We start from the raw sequence: 26,192 nt of genomic DNA, 5'->3' as shown, positions 1-26,192 counted from the left end.
AAGCAACCAATGAATGCGCAGCAATGAATATTAGAAACTGATTGGACTGGAGTGACTGGTTTTTCAGCGACACATTAATCCTGTTTCCTGCTCGGCTCCAGCGACTCCTTTCACTTTGACAGCGGCAGTTTGGATAATTGTGTCGGAGTCTGGGGTCTTTATCTGTGGTAAGTCTTTTTATTTATTTTTGTTTGTCTTGTTTTTGAGTCAGAGAACGAACAAACAAGAACCTTATAACAAAAAGCAGGTCAACTTCATAATAAATATCATAATTTAACTCCAACCCTGGTGACTCTGATTCAGTGATAGGACTAGATGTTACAATCTCTGATAATGCATAGCTTTAAATGGAGAAAATCTTAAGGGAGGACTGTTACAAGGAAAGGCAGCCCAGAAACTTTACCAGCGGGACACATCGTTGTGTGCCACGACTTCACAGGGTGTTTCGATCTTTTACCCAAGACCAGCCCATTTCTTTCCTTCCTTGGTTAGGTTTTGGTATTAGCCAATAAAATCTCAAATATACAGGACCAATTTAATAATGGAACATTGTATTTGATGCTTCTTTAGAAAGAAACAAGTGTAAACCAATTCTTTTGTATGCTATTGTTTAGTTGTGTATGAACTGAACAGTGTTCCTGGTGAGTATTTAAAGGATCACCACCAACTTTGCCAGAGTCTTTGCACTTTTCTTTAATATATTTAGCAAATAGAGACAACCACAGAGCTGACTGCAGCAGCATCTTTGTTTTTTCTTTCGAACTCAGGAGCCCAGCTGTCTGATATGGCTGAAGATGAAGCACGTTTGCTAAAATTATGAAACATAATTCCAGGATTAAACTGAGTAGTCACGTGCCTGTGTTGAACTGTGACAATCATCAGTGAGCTTTTCAGCTGTTTGGGGCAGGGTCAGTTTCCTCCCCTGACTTTGAAAAGATCCTGGTTTTTGACCCGGTTGACTTTTAAGCTGTAAGGTTTTATTTCTACACTGTTAATGAAAGCTAGAGAGCTTGTTCTGCTTTCAAAGGAAAATGTTGTAGCAGCTCAAGGGGTGAGAGAACTATCCCAAAGACTCACTGTTCACACAAATATAAATGTGCAGACTTACAGTATTATAACACTTATTCCGGTAACGTTGTTCATTTTTAATGTGACTGTAGCTGTTTTTCTGGTATGAGACTGCTCTGCCAGTTAATGAGCTCTGGTAAGCACTGGTTGAATTCCTTACAGCATGGTGTATCAGCTTTAATTAGTTGTGGAAATATGATAGTCAGACAGTACAATTTCAGGAATTTGACTCTAGTCAGTCACTCGAACCACAGAGCAACAACTGTTTAGTACACTATCATTAAGTACATTAAGTGGAATGTATTTATTCCTCCACTGATAAGAATCAAGTTCATCCAGCAGACTCTCACTCCTTCATTTATGTTCAGGACAGGACTATTAATCTGGCAAACCAGGCATTTACCTGATGGGTCAATATAATCTTTTCATAATTGAAATAATCATACAGGCTACAGTTGGCTTAAAGGGTGAGTGACAATCAGCCCTACAAGTACTGCCATCAACCCACTGGTTCATGTTTATTACTCCCCTGCTGTCCCCATGTTCTTGTGCACCTTGTTGGAAGAACTGGTTGGTATATATAGACACACAAAAGCAAAAACAGGATGGAGCTGAAAAAAATAAATAAATACAATTAAATGTTCAAGTTAACTGACGCTTAAGCAGCTGCACCATCAATATTAATTCGAACAACAGCACTGAAACATTCAGAGCATGTGTGCCACAGAAGAGCTGTGTGTGGTGTGCTGGGCAGGAAAAGGCAGCTGGAAGCCTGTAAAAACAAAACGTGCAGAAAAACACCGTAAACAAACATACACTGTTTCACAGCATCTGTGGGCGTGGGGTCTTTTTGTGTCAGAGCAAAAAAAAGGAAAGAAAAAAATTCATTTTTGGGAAACGGCTTAAATATAAATGGGATCAACACTGAAACAACTCCATTGGGACTGAACCTATTTTTTCTGTTATTGCTACAGAGTGGAGAAACTCACTGATCAACAGTACAGGATTTGCAGTCTGGAGATGTTGCTCAGAGGGACGAAGAAACGCATGAAGAAACGCACCACAAAGAAGCTCTGAACGTGAAATCCTTGAAGAGATTTTCTCTTATCTTTGTTTGCACTTGAAAGTTTTTCAAGAAGCAGCACTCTTTTCCAGTGGTCACTGAAATATTTCTTTGAGGTAAGATTTCTTTAATGTTGTTAAAGGATCAGAAACATTGACATTTAGAATAAAACACATGATGTTATATTAGACTGCTGGGCTGCTTCCTGTGAGATGCAGAGAGTAACAGGAAGCTTGTTTTGCTTGTTGATTTTCAGAGTAATGAGTGATGGCTCTTCAGGAGATCAGTGTGATCTTCACACACAGACCCTCGGCCTTCTCTGCTGCTGTGCTGCTTCTAACACTCGTCCTCTGCAGAGGTGAGTATACAGATGTTTAGCAGAGTCACACTTTATACAAATGATTAAGCTCAGAATCTGAATCATGAAAAACTCAAAGAATATGAATTAAAAACAAAACACTGCGTAACAGACCCAGGACCCTGACACCTTTAGGATTGTAGGTCTGTGTAGTAACCTGTGGTTATTTTTAAATCTCATTCTTTTTGCCTGAAATTAGATTTTCAAAAAAACAAACAAACCATAAAACACACCAATGAAAATATGTTAAACATTTTTACAAATTACAATCAGGATGAGAAATGAGGCAAAAACAAAAAAGGAAAAGAAAAGCACAAACAGTAACAAGGATTAAAAACAGCATTAGACAAATATCGGAGTCAATGTTTAAGAAGAGTGAGCCAGTTTAAACAGATGGGTTATAAGTTCTGACTCAAACGAGGGAAGCGAGTCAGTATTCTTGATATCAGGAGGAAAATAATGCCAGAGCTGAGGAGCAGAGCAACTGAAAGCTCTGCTACCAAGTTAAGCAGAGTTTTACTGTCAACCCAACAATATACACTCAAGTATACAGTGGGATAAAATATTGTCCTCCTGCATCGAAGGTGCAAACTGTAAAAATAAAATGAAAGATTTAAATATATGACTATACAGAAATAAGAGGAACTAGGAATGAATACAACAGTATGGTACCTTAATAGAAATAGAATAAGAAATAGAAAGAATCAGGATGAGCTTAAATACACAGAGTCAAACAGTACAATACAGAATAGTGCAAGTATTGGATATGAGAGGAGAGTTTTATGTATCGTGTTGTGTAGTCCAAGAAGTGTGTAGAGAAGAGACTCCAGTGTGGAGGAGGGCAGCATGGTGTTCAGGAGATGGATTGTTTGGGGGGAAAAGCTAATTCACAATGTCGACAACCGGCTCCTGATACTGCAGAGTCGTCTTCTGGATGAAAGGAGAGTAAACAGTTGGTGGGAGGGGGGACGCGGGTCAGCTATGATGCTAGTGCCTTTACGAATGCAGCTTGAGGTGTAAATATCCTGTAGACTGGGTAGAGAGCAGCTGTTACTGAGTACAGTAACAGCCTAGAGATGATATGATGGTAAAAGTATCCATGGAGACCAACACTGGTTGATGTGGAAGACTGTAAACATGATCATTTCTGCTTTAAGTTGGACTTTTTAACACAAGAGTCTTTGTGGCTTATGCTGGGCAGACACTGTGCGATTTTTTCAGTCGCGCGATTCAGCTCCTGCTCAAACTGCACGATTGACTCACAGGGGTCAGAAGTTGGTAGGTCACAATGCAGGGTCTCACACTATACGGCCCGATGCTCTGATGCGACCTGAGTGCTCACACTGTGCCTCCATAAAGTCCAAAATGAAGGTTATAACAGAAATTCTGTCGCTCGCTCTCTCTGTCTGTCTTTCACTCACACAGACACACCACCACCATCAACTTTGCTAAATTGCTAATGAAAAACATTGATCAGGCAGCTGTGATTGAGCAGCAATGTAAATCCAACTATTTTCACAGTTGTTGTGGTCGTGATAATTTTGTGATGCCACATCGAAAAGGCTCGGATGAGCTTTCCAAAGTTCTACTAGTTGTACCTCCATCGTGTCACACAGCGGAAATTTGTGTTTTTATGTTTTATCAATCTGTGTATTGGTACATAGTGTTGATTTTATTTGCATGATTTTATTGGGATATTTATATTGCATGTTTGTTTATTGATATTTATACTGCATGGTTTTATCCTCATATTTATATTTGTGTTAATGTTATACCATGTTCCTTTAACCCACTGTGGACTAAACAGACAATTGTAGGCACCTGTGAGGTGGGGGCGTTCCCCAAGGTGGCCTATCAGCCGCCAGGTTGACCAGTTAAAGGGGATGGTGAGCGCAGAGACAAAAGAAGAAAGAAGCGATGCACGAAGGGTGAGCAGGAGAAAAAGGAACGCGTGCAAGCCCGCACGTGTGTGGAACGAACTACTGCCTGACTGTGGGGCACCGCGAGTCGTTCGGCGATCTAGTCCTAACGGCAGGAACGGCAACAGTGGGTGGCAATGGCCGCAATGCACAACAGGGCAGGGATGCCCTTCTGCCTGCATCTGACGGTGAGACGAGGGAGGCCGTGTTCAGGTGTGGAGTGGGGCGGGACTGTGCGGCGACGCACTGTCTGGAGGAGACAGGTCTGCGATAGGAGCCTCCTCCCTGGTCTGTTGCTGGCAAGTTTCCCCATCCCGGAAGAGAAGTTCCTCTCCTGTCTCTTTCAGATAAGGACCATTCGCCCATTTGTGGCTGGATTGTGGGATTAAGGGACTGTGGGAGGGTAATTTTAGCATATGGAAAACATGTTTTAGCCTTGTTTTAATAGTGTATAGTTATTTCTGCCGGCAGGGTTTTTAGCGGATTGCAACACTATTTTTATTGTATATGGGGAATTGTATCTTGTATTCTGTGACTCTGGCTGTGTTTTTTTTTTTTTTTTTTTTTTTTTTTTTTTTTTTTTTTTTTTATGGAAAATAAATGGTGTGTTTGAAGCCAGCTAAGTTTCTGTGCCCTGAGCGCTGACCCACCCACTCCCCTTTTTGGCTTGTATGTATACCAGACGTGGTGGTGGTGGTGGTGGTGGTGAAGATTTAGGTCCACCAGTCTTAGCGGCTACAATCGCTTGTGTCCAGATCACACGCTGCACTGCCGTGCTGCTCCGTCTTTTTCGCTGACATTTGTGTTTGCGCGTGCGCAGTGTGACAAACTGCAGTGACACCCTCACGATGGTCGCGAGGATATCAAACAGGTTGGAAATCCTCACGACCAAGCGATTGATGATCGGGAGCTGGTCGTGAGGTGTTAATCGCGTCTCGTTACCCCACGTATACTAGACGATGCACGACGCACGATAAAGGCCAAAATCGGGCAGATCGCCAAGACGGTCGCACGACTCAAAAATCGGCTCAAAATGGGCCAAAAATCGCACAGTGTAAGCCCAACATTACACACACGTGAGGCTAATTCTTCATGGAGCTGCTGGTCCAGGTAACATCCCTGAAGGAGGCCTCTGAGTCTGAGTCGACCACAGAAATCCACAGTGTCCAACCTCAGTGACACTGTTACTGAGCAGCTTCATCAGGACATGATGAAACCAACACTGAAGAGCTACAAACTGTTCCTCTGATCACAACACTTTTTTTTTTTTTAGTGTCTTCATGTTTTCATGTTTCAGTTTTGTAAGTTTCCACGTGGTAAAACAAAACTATGTACAGAGCCAAGAGCAGCTTAATTCACTGATATAACATTACATCCGTTTTTAAGTTAATACAAAATATTATTAAAACATATGTTATGTTTTGTTTTGTTTAATTTTAGAATCAAAGCCTGAGAAGACAGAAACAATTCAGCAACCTGGAAATGTTCAGACGCCGGATCAGAGTGAAGATACCAAAGAAGCAGGTAAAAATATATATAGAACAGAAACACTCCCATCCAGTTTTCTAGTCTTGGATTCCTTTTAGTCCGAGACTAAAAGGAATCCAAGACTAGGCTCATTGTATAGAAGTGAAACTGAGTCTGTGTAGTGTTGGCTTAATGAAAGGTAATGGTAGGTAGGAAATGAAACATCAGGCTAACAATACAAACAGTTTTCATCTTAGATCTACTTTGAAAATCTGGAAAACAAAGTAAAATCCTCCCATAAACCTGCAGCTCTTTCAGGTAAACATACTGAGGTTCTGCTTCAAAATGTCAAATATCAGTTTTATACAGTTCTGGGTTTCGGGGGCTCGAGTCTTTCCTGGTTAACATTGGGCAAAAGGCCCAATGTAACCTGGAGGTCACCAGACTGTAAGTGGAGATAAATGAAATTCTCTGTGCATCAGAAACATGTAAATAAAGTCTGGTGCTCACCTCTCACAGTAACACTAGTTATTTAATGGTTAATTCCATTTCCTGTCTTTAAAATGTGCTCGTTTATATCATTAACACTAAATTGTGTTTTTACTGTTTTTGTACCTTAGGAATTTCTTTCTCAGGCCGGCTAGCAATCGTCTGGGCTGTATTCATCTGTATCTCTCTGATCTCATGGGGATTTATGCTTTATCAGAATTGCAAAGAACCCGTAAGTCTGTCAGAAAAACAGGATTTTCTTTTAAGTGTTGTAAATATAAAATAATGAAAACAAATTTTTATGGTTTGTGTCAGAATATCATTTGCGCTGTCACAGTTTAAAGCAGTTTAAAGTTTCTTAAACTTGTCGTGTTCAGTATAACTCAGTGAATCTTTGAATTGTCTTTCATTTTTAAACAGCCCGCCTCAAGCAAAACCAGGAAGTTAATGAGGAAGAAGCTCTCAGCAGGTGAAACTTCTAGCTCAGACTTATGACGACAACAACAGCTGGAAGTTGCAGATCTCAGACTGTGAATTGAAACTCTTTATAACACATCATGGCAATAAACCAGATTTGAAGTCTTCAGTTTGATGATGTTCAGTAAGTTGGCGTCGAGAACAAACAGAGGGGGAAAACACCCAACATAAAAAAGAGAGAAAAGATTTGAATTCAGGGCTTCTGTCCAATATTGATATCCTTCAACTCATTTGAAATATAAATATCATGAGCTGTTAAAAAACCCAGAATGATTTGAATTAAAGTTAAAGGCAAGTAGAAAACAATATTAACGGGATGGGGCTTCATGTTTTGTTTAATAAAGTCTTGTTATCATTTTCATTCACAGTAAAATGGTTTCTGTACTTTTGTTTTCACGCGTCTGCTAAAAAAGCCCCCAAAAGTACACACACACACACACACACACACACACACACACACACACACAAATACACACACACACACATATAGGACTTATATAGAACAGCTGGCAACTCAGTGGCAGGGGAACAATATGAGAACAGCACCACCAAGGCTGAAGACGGAGCAATACATGAAGAGCATAGTAGAAGGACACAACCCATAACGGCAGTGCTCAGTGGCTAGTTGATCTGACTGCAGACCACAGCGACCTCCCTGAACAGGGTCCAGTAACCATCATAATGGCAGACATCCAAGAAAGGATCTCCAGTATGAAGAGTTGGACAGCACCAGTCCCCAACATGGTTCATGCCTACTGACTGAAGATCCTGACTGCACTCCATGAGCATCTGGCAGCACAAATGAACCAGCTCCTAGTTAAAGAAAGACACATAGAATGGTTAACCGAAGGCCGGACAGTCCTGATCCGGGGTCCTGGGGGTCCCGGGGTCCTTGAGGATCCAACTACCATCCAACTACCGACCAATAACCTGCCTCAGCACCACGTGGAAGCTCCTGTCAGGCATCATATTGGCTAAGATGAACAGACACCAACCTGTGCTCTGCCTGGACTACAAGAAGGCCAATGACCCACGCATGGATCCTGGAATGGACCTGTACAAGATTAACAGGAGCCTTCATCAGGAACTCAATGGGGATGTGGCGTACAACACTAGAGGCCAACTTCAAATCCATAGCACAAGTCACCATCAAGTGCGGAATCTACCAAGCAGATGCTCTGTCCCCACTGCTGTTCTGCATAGGCCTGAATCCCCTCAGTGAGATCAGTGATAAGACTGGCTACGGAAACCGACTATGGAATGGAGCAGTTGTCAGCCATGTTATTGCTCCCCCAAGGGTGATGGAGAATGACTGAGCTAAGATCCTGTGGGACTTCCAGATACAGACGGACAAAATAGTGGTCGCTAACCAACCAGACATAGTGGTGGTAGACAAACAGAAAAAGACGGCCGTAGTGATTGATGTAGCAGTTCTGAATGACAGCAACATCAGGAAGAAGGAACATGAGAAGCTCGAGAAATACCAAGGGCTCAGAAGAGCTCGAGAAGCTGTTTTAATAAGAAGATGTCGAAAAGAAGCTCCTCTGGTAGAGGACCCGAATTTGAAGGATGCCTGCAGGGGCGAGCGTGGAATTTAGTTCAACTTTCAGTGAGGAAAAGAGTGAGGCAAATTTAAACTAATTATTGTACTGTTGCCTTTTTATAAAGACCTCTTACTGTACAATATAAAGCTCCTTGAGGCCACTGCTGTTGTGATTTGGTGCTACATAAATAAATTGAATTGAATTGAATTGAATTAATGTCTGTGGAAAGCTCTGCCCGGTGTTTAAAGCTGGAACTACTCCTGCACCAGCACTTATGTCATCCTGTCTATCTACACTCACATTTATGAACTTTCAGAGGTCTGAATCACTGCTGGTCACAACTGATGATCCAAAACTGAGCTACAGGTTGGTTTATATTGCTTGTTGTGCACTACAGTGTTACAGTGTTGCTGCCTGTCATGCATTTGTTTTATTCACTATTTTAAGACTGTGCATTTTTTAATATACCTGTATGTTTGCTTTTTATCTTCGAATTAATATGTTTGGTTTCCATGCTTAGTGTGTGTGTGTTTTTTTTTCTTTCTTTCTTTAACACAGTGAACAAAAAAAAGTCAGTTCTTCAACGTCATAAACAAAAGCATGAAGTGTTGCATCACATTACAGCTGACTCTGTGCATCAAATGCATCAAAAAGTTTGAAATTACTTTTAAAGCAGCAAAAACATTTTTTAAAAAGACCTGGCTCAATGAAATAAATATTAGTTTTCAGATTTTTCTCACCTCTGGTTAAACATGAAGCTCTCGTGTTCTGGAGACTTTGCTTTGGTTCATTATTGCGGCTCAAGGATCACAGCTAACAAACTCTGATATCATAATGGAAACTTTTTTTCTTTATTCTCATTTTTATTGTTTGTAGGAAATCACACTTAATTATTGACATATTAGTTTTGTTGCTCTAATTTACTACATTTACTGTTGTGACATATTACAATGCACATTACATTCAGGCTAAATTTACATCACATGGGCTTAACTGTGAACACATTTTTGATTATTGCTTTTTAGTCCATGGGAATTATGACCACTTGCTCCCAAATTCTCATCCGGGCTAAATATGCATAAGCAAAGTCATGAAACATGTCTGTGTGTAAAGGCAGCACAATTTGAAACACATATAAACACATATAAAATACATTTTACCGTTTTTTTACCGTTTGATACAGTGCTTTCAGTTCGGTACGCATATGTATCAAATAATACCAAATTTTTAATTTGTTTTATCAACTTTTCTTCTGACGATGCTGTCTGTGTCAAGAGCTCAGTGTATCTGCATTCGACTACTCCGCATAGGCTGCACTGTCGAGCGCAGATCCACTTACCCTGGCTGATTGGGACCCACACCCATTTTCACACCTTGGCTCAGGCGATTAGAGGATCATCAGGGGGTCCTTTTGTCCCTCTGTGTGGGGATACTCCCACTAGGTTTAAATCTGGGACTCCCCACCATTTGACCTTAGAACTGAAGAAGCTTCTTGGATGAGAGGCGAAACGTCTTCAAGCAACTTAAAGAAGTCCAGACGCTTTTCTTTGAAAGCTCCTTTGACTACGATGACCTGGATGACTCAGAACCTACACAGACATGTCCACTGAGTGCAGCGCAAGCTAGTGAGACAGAAGCTAAGCTCATTGCAACATGGCAACTGCCTCAACGCTACCCGGAATTTAACCTCCCCCTCCCTCATTCGGATCTGGCGTTTGGAGCTATTTTGGTTTTCATGTGAAGTATGACCCTGATGGACAAAAGTAAAACAGTATGTCGGATGTGCCATGCAGTGCTCAATTACATTGGTGGGAACTAGTGTGTTAGCGCAGTTAGCTTGTTAATGTGTTGACGTCATCCAGCCCCACGCACGGGGCGATCCGCGGTAACTCGTTAATGGAGATTTGCCGCGTTATGGCATTAAAGTCATTTTAACGAGATTAACGCTGACAGCACTAGTGGGAACACAATAAATATGACTGCACATTTACGCCGACATCATCCTAGTGCAAAGACAAGTGGAAGCAGACAAAAACAACAAGCATGCCACTAACTTTACCTGAGTCATTTAGACAGCCGTTAGCACATGATTCTCCTTATGGGGACCTGATATGTTTAATATGCTGCTGAGAATGTAGCCCAGAAGAAGCGTATAGTATAGCTTTTATTTTGGAAAGAGCCATTTCTCTGTAATAAACTCTCTTTTCCAAAGATGAGTGATTTCTCGATAAGATAGATTTTTTATTTTGTTGTTTCAGCAACATTAAATTTAAAAACTATTTTTGAGTTAAAATATATATTTATACATGTTCGACTAATGCCACTCTCCAGTGACATGCGGCGAGTGCTACGCTGTGGGCTCTTGCTGAATGAAGCTAGGACAGCCACTGATGTTTCTTCATTAGTGACAGTTTTCTTGCGTACACATTTTGAGAAATCCAACACTGAACCAGTTTCACGAAAATTAGCAAGCAGTTTGCTAACTGTAGCATGGGAGATGGGTGGTCTCGTATGGTGTCTTGCATTGAAATCTGCTGCAATGACCCGGTTACTGCGTTCACCAGATATCAACACAATTTCGATCCACTCTTCACGTGTTAACCTCTTCGACATGTCAATGGCTGTGAACAAAGAGAAACTTGCAAATAACTGATGAAAGAATAAGGTTATGTTGAAACCAAGCACACCATTGTTTTTCTTGTAACATTAACAATGAGTTTGATGTGTCACATGGCCCTCTTCCTTTTGAAAAAACAAAAGTTGTATCCAAGATGGCCGACTTCTAAATGTCCACCATGGTCACCACCCATCTTGAGGAGTTTGCCCCCTCACATATACTAATGTGCCACAAACAGGACTTTAATATCACCAACCATTCCCATGTTATTACGGTATATCCATATAAATGGCCCACCCTGTAGTTTACTGTGTATGAGATCAATGAGAAGCAGGTTAACTGCTTACATGAATTAACTGTGAACTTTTGCTGCAATAGGAGGTGAATGACGTGAGGAGCTGTGTATGAATCTACACTGACACTGCCAAAAACAACGGTGCATTGAATGTGTCATTGTGTTTCTTAAATTTGTAAGGTCTTAGTTCAATCTATAGGATCAAGACATTCTTTTGTCTCTGACCACCTCTCCCGCCACTCTGTGCTGGGGGAGGTTTTATTGCAGATACATCCTACCTGAAAGATCTGTTTCTTCTGTTGTAAGCTTCCTGCTTTTATGACCCTTTTGGTCAGCAGGAGGTCACACACACACACACACACACACACACACACACACACACACACACACACACACACACACACACACACACATTGTCACACACTTTCTTGCACATGCATACATGTGCTTACACATACACACACATAGTGCCTTTTATGGTGGGAGGTGTTTGTGTTGTATTCTGTATTGTAACTATCATGTCAATAAATAGCTGCAAGGGAAGCTGCTCTTTGAAGGATTTTGGGCTGGAGACAGGAGCGTGAGCTCCAAGAGCTGGTTCTTGACCGAAAACTTCCCTCGCTAGCGGGTTGAAGATGTTCTGTTATGTCTTGTTTCATTCGTGATGAATAAGTCTCTAAACTAGCGGGGCTTCTGGAAACACAGACCCAACACAGACCGTGATCTGATCACAAAGACCTCTGATGTTTGTTGTTTGAGGTCAGAAACTCTGCAAATGACCTGGAGCTACAGGCTGGTTCACCTGCAGACTTCAGAGGCTGAACACACAGAGCTCCAGCTGTGCTGTGTCCTTTCTGTGCAGAATTCATTTGATTTTAAGAAAAATTCATATCAATTTCTGTTAATAAATATCTTTGTTTCGTGCATTACAGTAATGCACATGGTAAACAAAGTCATGCAAAAACGTCACCGATATAGAGGCAGCAGAAAATGAATTACAGATAAAAATACATGTTATGAAAGTTTGACCATATTTGACCCTAAAGAAGAGGTCGGAGTTCCATCTTTCACCAGCAAACACAGTAAGAAATATAGTTTTAAATAAACAGTTTTATATATAATTGCTTTGACTTTCAGGTTGATCTATTGGCCTTAGGGAGAGTTCAGAGGTAAAATGTGACATGATGTTTTAAATCTTTATACGTGTAAATGTTGACATTACACAGTGCTTTTTGTCAATTTTTTAACAGCAAGTCATAAAGTTGACCATGAAGACCTCGGTGGATGTAAATCAAACTTTATTGGATCATTATAACATGATCCTGCTACAGCCTACAGAGTTTTATCAGAATACATTCAAAACTTTCAGAGCTGTTGTGTTTACAGACAGAATGAAATGCAAATGCTAGGAAAAACGTGAGCTTTTTGTTGAAGATGAGAAGAAACTGCTGAAACCATTTTAAGCTAATTTTTGGTTTACACATGATCTGTACTGATCTGACGCAGTATGTAATAAAGTGAAACCTTCCCTGTGTTTGTCATGATCAGTGTTTACCTGATGAATAGGCTTTGCATCAAGGAATGTTAGAAACTGATCCGACCTGAGTGTCTGGTTTGCAGTGACATGTTTATCCTTGTCTAAGTTCCTGTTACCTACTCGGCTCCAACAAACTCGTTTCACTTTCACAGCAACAGTTTGGATCACTGTGTCGGAGTCTGGGGTCTTTATCTGTGGTAAGTCTTGTTTTTTGGTTTTTTTTGAGTTGGAGAACTCAAAAAACAAGAAACTAATAATGAAAAATAAATGTGTGATGGAAAAACATAGGGATTTTTTTCTACATGTTACCGAATAAAGTCAGACTGTTGTTTCTCTGTCAAACCGTGAGCACATACAAGATGATAAATGTTTCTGTCAGTTGTTAAAAGCTCCCACAAAGCTCCAAATGTAGCAGCAAAGTGAGAAAAGCTGTATTTATGTTTATAAAGACTTTGGACTTATCGAGGTGACTTAAAAGAAACTCTGAGCTTTCAGTTATGGTTATGAGCTTAAGTTACACTGATATGGAAAGAGGTTAATTTCAAAATAAAAGGCCATAACCTAACCCCAACCCTGCTGAATAATCTCAGTTAAAGATGATCATTTTAACAAGTGAACACAGTATCACAGTATCTGCTTCTTAAGAAAAATAAATGTAACCTAATTATTTTGGATGTTAGTGTTTTGTTCTGAATATGCAGATTGATGTTTCTGATGAGTGTTTCACGGACCACCATCAGACACTTTTCTTTAATATATTTGTCAAATAGAGTTAAACACTGAGCTGACAACAGACTGTTGCTGATTGGTCTGCTGTTTACACAGTGGGTGGAAAACTCACATGAATCATTTCAGTTTCTCCTTTGAGAATGACTGCTTGATACAAACTCAGGAGCCCAGCTGTCTGAGACGACTGAAGATGAAGCACATTTGTTGAATTTGCATAGATTAAACTGAGTTTGCACCTGTCTGTGTTGAACTGTGTCAATCATCAGTTAACACGACTTTTCAGCTTCCTCAGAAATAATCCTTAAAGTTTGAAGGTGTTTGGGTAAATTCGTCATCAAATCATCAGATTTGTTCTGCTCTCTGTCAATCAAAGTTAGAGAAGAAAATATAGTAACGATTCAAGAGGAAGCACTATGCCAAAGACTCGTGCCTCATTCTGACGTTCATGTTCAGTATCACTTATTCCAGTAATGTGTTGGTGTCTCATAGTTATTGTTCATTTGTAATGTGATTTTCAGCTATTTTTCTAGTTTGAGACTGCTGTGCATATTAATGAGCTCTGTTCAGCACAACAGATGCTGTGTCAGTCCCTCATCTGTGGAAACAGCTTCCAGTTTGGATTCGGGAGACAGACACTATCTCTACTTTCAAGATTAGGCTTAAAACTTTCCTTTTTGCTAAAGCATATAGTTAGGGCTGGACCAGGTAACCCTGAATCCTCCCTTAGTTATGCTGGGTAAATGCAGTAAAATATGTCCAATAATTGACATTTCAGCAGCTGCACCACCAATATTAATACCAACAACAACACTACAGCATTCAACGCATGTGTGCTACAGAAAAGGTCTGTGTGCTTTGGTGAGCAGCTGGAAGCCTGCACAGACAGAAAAGTTTAGAGAAACACTGCAAACAAACACACACTGCCTCACAGCATCTGTGGGATCAGCCTGGACGTTTTGGTCCAGGCTGATCTTTTCTCCCAGTACAAGCCTGACCAGAATATTTAAAATCATCATTCTCTGTTATTGAATCATTGATGATCTAATGGTCTGTTTACATATAAACTATTTTGAAACTGCTTAATAGCTAAACACTGAAACAGCTTCTTGAATGTGACTTCTGTCACGGTTTGTCTGGGCAAAGGATCCAAATGCTGCGGTGAACAGTGCGTTTATTTACAGTGCAGTAAATATTCACACAAACAATCCCGATGCATTCCCCTGACTCCCGTGCCGTGTCTTCTTCCCCAATAAGTCCGTGCCTCGTGCTCTCCGCTCCCGTGTGTCTGCTCTCCACGTGCTCGCTGGCTTTCCAGGCTCTTTTTGAAAGAAACGATAGAAGCAGCTATCAGGACACTCAACTACTGTGGGCATACACTCACTGGACTTGACACTAACAACACTAATGTGGAGTCTCATGCAACAGTCCAGCGTCAAGGAACGCTCGGACAAACTATTAAATAGCTCCCAGACGAGGCTTGATCAACTTCAGGTGTGTGTGCGTTTCTCGTCCTCAGGTGTGGCCAGGCTCCTGGCTGACATCCCCACCAGGGCTGAGGAAGAGGTGCTCTGCCACACCCACATACACACCCAGCTATACACAAACATTAGGAAGCAGGACAGCAGCACAAAAAATACACGTCCATACTTATTCAAAGACCCTGGGTCCTTCAGACACAGGTCCGTGACAATTTCACTGGAACTGAACCTGTTTTCCTGTTATTGTTACAGAGTGGAGGAACTCATTGATCCACAGTACAGGATCTGCAGTCTGGAGATGATGTTCGGAGTAGACAAATGAAGAAACGCGCCACAGAGAACCTTGAGGTGAGATTTCTTTAATGTTGTTAAAGAATCAGAAACATTGACATTTAGAATAAAACACATGATGTTATATTAGTCTGCTGGGCTGCTTCCTGTGAGATGCAGAGAGTAACAGGAAGCTTGTTTTGCTTGTTGATTTTCAGAGTAATGAGTGATGGCTCTTCAGGAGATCAGTGTGATCTTCACACACAGACCCTCGGCCTTCTCTGCTGCTGTGCTGCTTCTGACACTCGTCCTCTGCAGAGGTGAGCAAAAACTGCTGAGCATTTAAACTCATCTATGATCATTTTTGGTTGTTTTGTTTAAACATAAAAAAAATGGTTCTCAAATTCACAATTGTTGGAAACTAGCCAGAACGACCAGGAGGACAATATAGAGTTATGAAAGAATGAACGACTGAACATGGCTGGCTGTGTTGTGGGGGCCTTGAAGTTCTTTGGATTTATAACAGAAATGATGCTTCGTTTATTGCTGTGTTTTACAGTTCTGATGTTGTATAAAGTTGTGTGTCTGCTCATCTCTGTCTCCTCAACAGGATCATTTGTAGTGGATGTGACACAGAGCTCCTATCAGGCAGAGGAGAACCACAACATCACACTGGAGTGGACGTTCACCACCAAACCAGACACGTCCATCTCAGCACTGAACATCCTCTGTTACATGAAAAAAGATCAGAAACCCTCAACTCTGTATTATCTGCTTGATGGTGTCGAGTTCTCAGAGGATGAAGAGTTTTCAGGACGAGTCCAGAGTGACAAAGACGCCCTCAGAGAAGGACGAATCAGACTCCAGCTGTCCAGACTCAGGACTGAGGACTCGGGTCTGTACCTGTGTGAGGTGGACACAGGTTATGGCCGCGGCTACAACAGCTGCAGAGTCACCGTCTCTGGTAAGATGATTCATTTATACACATGTGATCACTGGGAGCTGTTAACGTCAATCATGGTTCAAACCTGAGATAAAATTGGTGTGTATAATTGTTACAGGGTTTCAAAGTGATGAACACAAATCTTTAGTTTCCACTTTCATAAAAACTGTGTCTTTATAAATATCCTGTTTGATTGATGGAGTTTCAGACACCAGCAGCTGTAGCCCCACTTTCACTGACTCGAACATGAACTGGATCTCCTTCAGTGTTCGAGAGCTGATGTTTCCTTTTGGAGCATTTTTAATAGAATTACCAGAAAAACTGTGTAGTTAGAAAATTACATCCATAAACTGCATCACACAGACACACACCTGCTAATTAGTGCTGAGTACAGTAACAGACATATAGGAAGTCTACACAGAGATGATATGAAACTATCCATGGAGACCAACACTGGTTCATGTAGAAGACTGTAAACATGGTCATTTCTGCTTTAAGTTGGACTTTTTAACACAAGAGTCTTTGTGGCTTACACACACGTGAGGCTAATTCTTCATGAAGCTGCTGGTCCAGGTAACATCCCTGAAGGAGGCCTCAGAGTCTGAGTCGACCACAGAAATCCACAGTGTCCAACCTCAGTGACACTGTTACTGAGCAGCTTCATCAGGACATGTGAGGAAACCAACACTGAAGAGCTACAAACTGTTTCTCTCATCACAACAGTTTGTTTGTTTTTTGGTTCTTCATTGTGCTTTACACAACTTGTACATTCACCCATTGACACGAGCCCTTTTTGGTCTATACTGTCTCACATGTTCACAGTGTTTAACATTCACACACATTCATACTGTGATGATGCATCACAGACAAAAAAAATATTTAGCACGCAGACTGGGATCGAACTACCGACCTTTTGATTAGTAAGTGACCTGCTCTACCACCTGAGCTAAAATTTAAAAAAATATGTTATTTTTTTAATTTCAGAATCAAAATCTGGGAAGACCGAAACAACTCAGCAACCTGGAAATTTCCAGAGGCCAGATTTGGATGATGTGACCAAAGGCATAAGTAAATATATATATATATATATATATATATATATATATATATATATATAAAAATAATAATAACTTTACAGTTTACAAAAACACTAAAATCATTCATTTGTTATATTGTTTATACACAGTACAGTCAGGAGATATGGGCCAAATCTGAGCACTGTATTAATTTACCAGAACAGAATACACAGTTTTCTAGAAATGGATTTAGTTCAGTCTCAGACTAAAGAGAGTCTAAGACTAGGCTCGTTCTATGGAAGTGAAACTGAGTCTATATGAACAACAAAGTAAAATCCTCCCATAAACCTGCAGCTCTTTCAGGTAAACATACTGAGGTTCTGCTTCAAAATGTCAAATATCAGTTTTATACAGTTCTGGGTTTTGGGGCCTCGAGTCTTTCCTGGCTGTCATTGGGCAAAAGGCCCGATGTAAGCTGGAGGTCACCAGACTGTAAGTGGTGATAAATTAAATTCTCTGTGCATCAGAAACATGTAAATAAAGTCTGGTGTTCACCTCTCACAGTAATACTGCTTATTTAATGGTCAATTCCACTTCCTGTTTTTAAAATGTGCTCGTTTACATCATTAACACTGAATTATGTTTTTCCTGTTTTTGTACCTTAGAATTTTTCCTGGTACTCTGGTTAGCAATCGTCGTGGCTGTATACATCTGTATCTCTCTGGTCTCATGGGGATTTATTGTTTATCAGAATTGTAAAGAACACGTAAGTCTGTCAGAAAAACAGGATTTTCTTGTAAGTTTTGTAAATATAAAATGATCAAAACACATTTTTTGACACATGGTTTGTGTCAGAATATCATTTGCTCTGTCACAGTTTAAAGTTTCTTAAACTTGTCGTGTTCAGTATAACTCAGTGAATCTTTGAATTGTCTTTCATTTTAAACAGAAAACAGACCTCCTCATACAAAACCAGGAAGTTAATGAGGAAGAAGCTCTCAGCAGGTGAACCTTCTAGTTCAGATTCATGATGACAACATCAGCTGGGAGCCGCAGATCTCGGACTGTGAATAGAAACTACTTATAACATCATGAGGAAAAACGAAATTTAAGGTTTTCAGTTTGATGCTGTTCAGTAAGTTGGCGCTGAGAACCATTGGAGAGAATAAAAAAGAACACAAACAACAGAGAAAAGATTTAAATTCAGGGCTTCAGTCCAATATTGTTATCCTTCAACTCATTTGAATTATAAATATACTGAGAGGTTAAAATAAAAACAGGATCATTTCAAGTAAAACACAAACAGCATTAACAGGATGGAGCTTCATGTTTCATGCTTAATAAACTCTTGTGATGACATTTAAAGAATCAGCATTTTAATTGTTTCTGACGCTGAAACAAGAAAGGGTTAGAAGATAAACTGCTGGGTGCTGCTAACAGAAACGTTTCTAATCATTGTTTCAGCTTTATAATCTTAACATAAGTAAAGCATAATATGATGGAATACTCAGAAATATTATAAAATATTTAAAATACTGCAACGTAAAAAATACACAGGGCCTGTGTCACACCCTCATACTCATACTACACGAAAACTGTCTTAGTTTGTCTTGGAGTTGAAAGCTTCATCATGTAGTTGCTGCGATTCTCTCTAGAAGTTAAACAGCTTTAGAAGATTGAAAAAAAAAGCTTATTTTTTTTCATAAAAACCAAAACCTACAGAGCGCTGGAGGGCTTGTTTCCTTAGGCCTTCCCGGTGGTTAGGAACAAATACAGTCACATGGCAGGATGCTGTAAACGGACTAAACTTCAGTCAGGAGAACAACTGCAATATGTGGTTAGTCATTTATACGTATAATATAATATATATAATAACATAATGCTGCATGGGCTGCGCTGTAGTTACATTGTAAGGTTTTAAAAACTGAGCTTTAAAATGAAAAGTGATGATAAAAACTGTGAGAGGTCGACAGTGATCACTGACTTTTTTCAGGGGCTTGTTCAGAGTAAATAGAACAAGATACAAAACATTAAAACATGTTAGAAACACAACCGCCTTAATAAATGCAGAGTAGTTTGGAAGCAGCTTTCATCATGTCATCACTTAAAGACCGGATAACCCCCTGTTGTGAATGTTTTAATGCAGTACAGTTGTTATTGTTATCACTTGTCCTGTTTATGACAGTTAAAACAAGAAAAACATTAATATAAGAAATGAAATTGTCTCATGTAAACTGTATGTGGTGTTAAATAGGCCTATACTACCGTACTTTAATGACGGTCATAAGGGTACTTCAAGAGCCATATATTTTATGAGGTGGTACTCATTGTGAAAAGTTTGAGAACCACTGCTTTAGTAAAAGTTGAAGTACTGACTTAACTTCTTTACTCAAGTAAAAGTGAGAAAGTACTAGCTCTGACATATTTCTGTTGTCTACATTGTAGACGGTGATTTTGCCTCTAAACAGGAAAATTATTACAGTCAGGGGTTAAAGTGGATTCAGCAGGTGGAGGAACCCTAAAATTGGTTGTAGTGGCTCAGTGGGCAAACAAATCAGGACTCAGAATAATTACTGCTGAGAGCTTCAGTAGATTTTCGTCATGTACAGGCTGTGATCATCCGACCTGCTGCTCTTTGTGGATTTAACAACTTAATTCAACCAGATGTCAGCAGATGTTTGATGAGTTGTCCTGGCTCATTTTTCATCCTTTATGCAGACAGTACAATGTTTATACTGTCTTTATGTTAGACAGTATGTAGTTGGTACAAAAGTGGAGTTCAGTCAATGGATCTCAGGATCACCAGTTAAAATTCTGCTACACTTGATGTAACCTAACTCTGAGCATGAATCCACAGCCACTGTGCACCAGTCACACACATTAAAGTTGTTTTTGTTTTCTTTGGCTGGCTCAAGCTTAAATACATACAAATACATATAAACTAATTATTGTGCTGCTGCTCTAATAATCTGTGGAAAGCTCTGCAACGGCACTGCTGTCATCCTGTCTGTCTACACTCACATTTATGACCTTTCAGAATCACCGCTGATGATCCACAATTAAACTACATGTTAGTTGTAATCCAATTTTTTTTTTCAAGTAACGACTAAAGTAAGGGATTACTATTGCAAAAAAGGTAATTCGATTACCGTTACTTTCCCATAAGCACGCTGCATTACTGCATTACTAAAACCTGCCGTACTCCTGCTATACAGGTGAAAATAGAACAACCGGACTGCTGAGTCTTGGATTATTTTTATTTTCTGCTGTGTTTCACTTGCATCTATTTAAAAGACTGACTGTAAACACAAAAACCTATTTTATTTTATGCGCAGGAATGTGCATAAAATAGGTTTAAATGTTAAACTAATTTCTTCCAGTCAGAGAATGGTGCATATAATTTAATTTTTGTCTGATGCATTCACACTCCTACCATCTGGAAAAAGGTACCGAAGCATTCGGGCACACACATCCAGATGTGCAACAGCTTTTTTCCACAAGCCATCCGTCTCCTCAACAAAAAGGGACTGGACTGATAAACACACACACGCGCACACACTCATATACACACACACACACAACATTATCGCTCAGCTTAACTTAACTACCTCAAGCATTGAGTCTAAACTGACTAATCAACACAAGCGCAAACACACCGACCCACACCGACCTACACCATCAAACTATCGTATACACCAACCTGTAAATGCTCTTTTGCACAATATTATTACTGGTCTTTTTGCACTAACTTCTTTACTTCCTAGTCTTCCTTAGATAGTTAGATAGTTAGTTTTTTTTTTGTTAATTTATGTTGTAATTTATGTTAGGTCAGTCTGTCTTGTCTCTGCTAGCCAGCTAACTAGGCCTCTTAGTTAGCTAGTTTAGTGTTAACTTATGTTGTAAATTTATGTTGCATGTAGCACCTTGGTCCTGGAGGAACGTTGTTTCGTTTCACTGTGAACTAAATGTATATGGTTGAAGTGACAATAAAGCCAACTTGAACTTGAACTTGAAAGTTAAAATATTAAAACTAATAAAACAAAATTTAAAAACTGACTTTTTCCATTTGATTACATAGTAGATTTGGGTTGAATGATTTATTGCTTTATCACATATTTAGGTTGTAAATCATGTTTTAAAAAAGTAACAAAGTAACTAATTAATTTCGAAAAAGAGTAATCAGTAAAGTAATGGGATTACTTTTTAGGGGAAGTAATCAGTAATTAGTTACTGATCACTGATTACTGATGATACAACACTGATCAGCATAAAGTTAACAAGCAAGTTTGACAAACTGTTACAGCGCAAACATATCAGCACTTTCAGCACCAACTAACACCTGCAGTCACATTTGGCGCCCCCTCCTGTCACTCTGTAATAACTGCAGGAAGAAGGTCTAAATGTGAATGAAACCAGCACAGAGTCAGGAGCAGAGAGGTCCTTGAAGCTGCAGATCAGACTGTAAAGATGAATTGTTGAGGAGGAAGAAGCAGATGTGAAGTTTTCAGTGTGACAGCATGTTGTCAGTCAGAGCTGCTCACAGTTTAAATGTGGGAGTAGAAGGAAGGACGAGAGCAGTATTACTGCACATCAGCCAGTAGAGGGCAGCGCTCTCATGAACTAACATCTGCGTCCATCATCTCACACATCAGCACTTTGATTGTTTATATTTTATGCTCTAGATTGTTTTAAGGTAACAGTGTCTTCCTAATATACTGAGGATGAGGACCCACTCACCAACAAATAACTTCAGTCTGAGAGCTGAAGTTTGTCTTTCAGCTGAATCAGATGGCTGATTAATTCATAAACAGATGTTGCTGTTATTGTAAATAAATAGTTGTTTCCTGAGTTTGAGCCTCTTCCCGTCTCTCGTTGCTCTTTAATGTGTGAGTCCAGCTGTGACAGTATGTCAGTACATACATCATGTTGGACATCATGTGTATCATAATCAGTGATTGTCTTTTTCTTCTATCATTATTCTATAGTGAACTTATAAATAATGACCGAGACTAGACTTATCATTACTTTGAGTTACAGGTTAATCTGTTGACTTTAGGTAAAAGTCAGATGTCAAAGGGGTCTTTTTTTAAAATATATTTTAAATCTTGGTACCCTACTTTCTAAATGTTGACCTTACACAGCACACTAGCAAGAATCATATCTAAGTTTTAATGCTTTTCTGCTGAAACTATTTTGAGCTCCTCTTTGTGAAGCTGTCCCTGTGTTTGTAGTGCTCACTGTTTACTGATATATACACCATTAAATGTGCAGCAATGACCTTTAGAAACTGATCAGACAAGAGTTTCTGGTTTGGAGTGACACATTAATTCTTGTCTCAATTTGTTACCTGTTTGGCTCCAGTGACTCATTTCACTTTGACATCGACAGTTTGGATCACTGTGTGAGAGTCTGGGGTCTTCATCTGTGCTAAGTCTTCTTTTTATTTGTTTGTTTGTTTGTTTTGGTGTCAGAGAACTCGACAGACAAGAACCTGCATCTATGTTTGTAAAGAACTGTTCTTGGAGCAAGACTTGACTTGAAGCTCTGAACTGTCTGTGACCCAGTGTTGTATTATTTTTGTGGTTTGTTATTCTTTAGTGCTTAATATGAGTTTGGTGCCTTTGAGTTTTGTCAATGAATTTCCTGTTTTACTTTGAAGGTGTGTGTCTTATGTTGATGTTTCCTCTTTTGCGTCCACCTGGTCCCTTCAGTTAATTTGTATCAGCTGTGTTCCCCTTCTGGTCCTTGTTCCCCGTGTGTTTGCCTCTGTATTTTTCTGCCTCCACAAGTCCTGCACTTGGGTCCTTTTTATCCTGCCTGCCTACACACAGACCATGACATGTACTTTCAGTATTAAGTTAGCTTCAAAATCAAAGGTCATAACCTAACCTTACTGACCAATCAAATCTTAGGTAAAGATGATCAATTAAATAACTGAACATTTTTAATCAATGCTTCTTTTAAAAAAAAGTAAGTATAAACTAATTTTGGAGGTGTTTGGTTGATTTTGAGGTTTAGACTAATCAGCTTTGTTCTGCACTCAATCGGAGCCAGAGAGCTCACTTTTTCTACTTTCAAAGGAAAATCTTGTAGTGCTGAAGGGCAGAGGGCACTAGAATCATGGTTCACGCTGGCGTTCATTTGTAGAGTTACAGTGTTATAACCAGTGTTGGGACTAACGCGTTATTAAGTAACGCGTTACAGTAACTACGTTATTATTGTGGTAACGAGCACGGTAACTAGTTATTATGCCAAAATCAGGAACGCGTTAGTCGTTACTGGGATTTAGATAGGGTCGTTACTCGTTACTTCGTGTGGTGGCTATCGCGGAGCTTCCACAGATTCAGTAACATTAGCAAGTGGTGGAGGCCAGCAGGTGGATGAGAGAAAGCAACACGTTCTCGGGCTGGAGAAAGGGGACGCAGAAGGAAAAGAGACCCGAGGCGGCCGGTCCAAGTGTGAACTGAACTTCAGGTAAGAAGTTATGACCTGCAGTCTCTTTGGGTCAGATATGAACCAAGTTTAGGTGGAGTTTATTTTGGTTATGCTGACTTTTTCCGTACTGCGTGCTAGCTAGCATGACGGAGTTTCTATACAGCTGGGTGGGTGCTATGAAGTTAATGATGTTGAACTTTATTTTGTTCATAAGTTATTAGAGTTGTCAACCGTCCCGTCTGGTATTCAGAGAAAATATTATGCGTTTCTTATTGAGGTGAAAAGGAACAGTTTGTCCCGTAATTCAGCTACAATGAAAAAGACACAAAGCTGGAGTTATTCTGTGTCTTTGCTGCACAGCTGCCTCTTCTTCTCTCATTCTCCCCCCTCCCTCTCCCGTTTCTACTTCAATCATGAAACTGATCAATGATCAGCTGATCGGCTCTCTTGTTTGTTTATCGCCCACTTTGCGCCGAAAGAGGAAACCAGCGGATGTCGCGCTAAACAACAGCAGCACGTTTAAGCTTGATCAGCTGTTGTTAGAATTTATTTAATATTAATTTCTACTATCAGCTGATGTTTGCTGGAGCCACAGCTGTAAACCTGCTGGTCATGATATGGTTTGGATATGTGGTGAGAGGGAAACATGAAGATGAAACCAGGAGATGTCCTTACTGAATCATCAGAGCTGAACAGGTGATGGAGAAACAGGTTTACCTTTTAGGTGACATGAATGAGTTGAAGGGAAGTTATGAACTGTTTCTGAGAGACAAATAACACCAGGATCCTTTTCTATGTAGCTGACAGCTGGTAACTGTGCAGGGGCGGGTCTAGCAAAGTTTTGCCAGGGGGGCAGGTAGGGCATTAACAGGGAGAGGGGGGCACAAAGAAATACTTTTCTATCTTATTCTCATTTAAAATGTCTAGCTTTTAAAAAATAATTATCTGAATCTTACAACAAACGATTGATGGATTGATGCATATATACCATCAAAACAGTGTACATCACTGTCACAACAGCGTTTGTTTTCATTCAAAGGCTTTATGATTTTTCCTATAATGGTGGGCCGGTCTCTAGTCAAAATGCCCGGGACGATTTATTTGTCCCAGTCCAGCCCTGTATGCAGCTCATCTGCAGTCTGGTGTTACCTACATCTTCCTATTCAGAAGGCAGAATTTCCGAGTTCTGAGTACAATCGAAATCACCACGACTGCAGTTTTTGTGTTGGATGTAAAAGGCGCACATGACGCTGTGACGTAGGCTAGAATCATGGCAGCAGTCAATGACGGTCCAGGCGTGGGATTTCTCTCGTGGAAATATGCACATTATCTTTTCCTTTCTATTGGTAGGTGGCACAGTGCACTTGTGGCAAGTAAGCAAGCTAGAAGACTGGCAAAGTTATGGAAGCAACACATTAACAAGAGAATTCTGAGTAAAACCAAAGTTACTTTCCCTAGTAACTAGTTACTTTGAAAGTAACGAGTAACTTGAAGTAACTGGGTTACTTTTGAGAGAAGTAACTAGTAATGTAACTAAGTTACTATTTTAAAGTAACTTACCCAACACTGGTTATAACACTTTTTGTTCATTTGTAATGTGAATTGTACCCGTTTGTGTGATATTGAGTGTGACTAACAATGTCCACCATGACTGAGACTGCTGTGCCAGTTGATTAGCTCTGGTCAGAAGTATTGAGTCACTGAGAGACAAGTAGTGTTGCATAATGAACATGTGCTACTGAGTATGTGTCTGTGAGCTAAAAGCAATGATAGTAATGTCACCTATGCAAACATCAGTCCATTCTTGTTGCAGTGGTGTGATGTTTAAGATGACTTTGTGTCGTTTGTCTGGCTTCAGTCACAATAAACAGATAAGCGCACTAAAGGGTTTGCCACTTTGCAGAAAACCAGGACTCAATTGCAGGACTTCTTTAGCAGAGACAGTGAATTATTTACTGTGAAATCGGTGCAAAAACAACCGTTCCAAAAATTTGACATTCACAGCAGTGTAATCCCAGCTCTCAGTGCGATGCTCCACGTACAAAAACACTCCATCCACAGCTCCTCCAATTTACAAAGAGTCTCTAAGCTTTCTCCATCTCCACTCCACAGGAGAACACAGGTAAGTAATTCTCTTTTTTTTTTTTTTTTTTTTTTTGCCTGTCCCGTTTGGCTCGTTTTCCATCAGAATTATTGTCTAAAGGCAAAGAAAGATGCCCAACGGATTTACTTTACCAAATTGACCATCCCAGCCTTGCCATAATGGTCTATTTGATTCACCTTTTATTGTTTATTTTATTTTCACTTGCTGAATACGGGACAGATTTGACTGGGGGAAAGAAAGGGAGAAAGAAAGAGGGAAAGAGAAACAGCTGAGAAGAGGGACGGGGGAGAAGGGCAAAAAACAAAAACCAACAGAATGGGCAGAAAAAACAAAAAAAGAAAAAGAAAATGCATATATCGATCACCTGGATCACCTGTTGAGAA

General features: G+C 40.0%; 1 protein-coding gene across 4 annotated transcripts; it reads left to right on the top strand.

Moving 5' to 3' along the window:
* Nucleotides 1-49: 49 nt before the first annotated feature.
* Nucleotides 50-21,257, top strand: LOC101467379 (uncharacterized). Of its 4 annotated transcripts, XM_076880720.1 has the most exons (8): nucleotides 12,978-13,031; nucleotides 15,080-15,126; nucleotides 15,294-15,389; nucleotides 15,530-15,631; nucleotides 15,922-16,275; nucleotides 17,239-17,322; nucleotides 17,936-18,036; nucleotides 18,220-21,257. In XM_076880720.1, exons 4-8 carry the CDS (start codon nucleotides 15,541-15,543, stop codon nucleotides 18,277-18,279), a joined length of 690 nt encoding a protein of 229 aa, XP_076736835.1. In that variant the 5' UTR covers nucleotides 12,978-13,031; nucleotides 15,080-15,126; nucleotides 15,294-15,389; nucleotides 15,530-15,540; the 3' UTR covers nucleotides 18,280-21,257. The 4 variants fall into 4 exon arrangements, with proteins under 4 accessions (XP_076736827.1, XP_076736847.1, XP_024654822.2 ...); XM_076880712.1 differs by lacking the exons at nucleotides 12,978-13,031; nucleotides 15,080-15,126; nucleotides 15,294-15,389; nucleotides 15,530-15,631 and adding exons at nucleotides 50-167; nucleotides 2,043-2,247; nucleotides 2,388-2,489; XM_024799054.2 differs by lacking the exon at nucleotides 15,080-15,126 and having other exon boundaries at nucleotides 12,969-13,031.
* Nucleotides 21,258-26,192: the final 4,935 nt, after the last annotated feature.

The sequence above is a fragment of the Maylandia zebra genome, linkage group LG3 (genome assembly GCF_041146795.1).
Source record: "Maylandia zebra isolate NMK-2024a linkage group LG3, Mzebra_GT3a, whole genome shotgun sequence".
In the NCBI taxonomy this organism is placed as follows: Eukaryota; Metazoa; Chordata; class Actinopteri; order Cichliformes; family Cichlidae; genus Maylandia; species Maylandia zebra.
The sequence above is the reverse complement of the archived record's forward strand: the minus strand, read 5'-3'. Positions and strand labels throughout refer to the sequence as shown.

Bases quoted from the DNA above. Each gene is read 5' to 3' on its own strand.
- LOC101467379 (XM_076880712.1), top strand. From the start codon at position 2,399: ATGGCTCTTCAGGAGATCAGTGTGATCTTCACACACAGACCCTCGGCC. The intron at 2,490-15,921 runs GTGAGTATACAG...TCTCCTCAACAG, and splicing joins AACACTCGTCCTCTGCAGAG to GATCATTTGTAGTGGATGTG. The intron at 17,323-17,935 runs GTAAATATATAT...TTTGTACCTTAG, and splicing joins TGATGTGACCAAAGGCATAA to AATTTTTCCTGGTACTCTGG.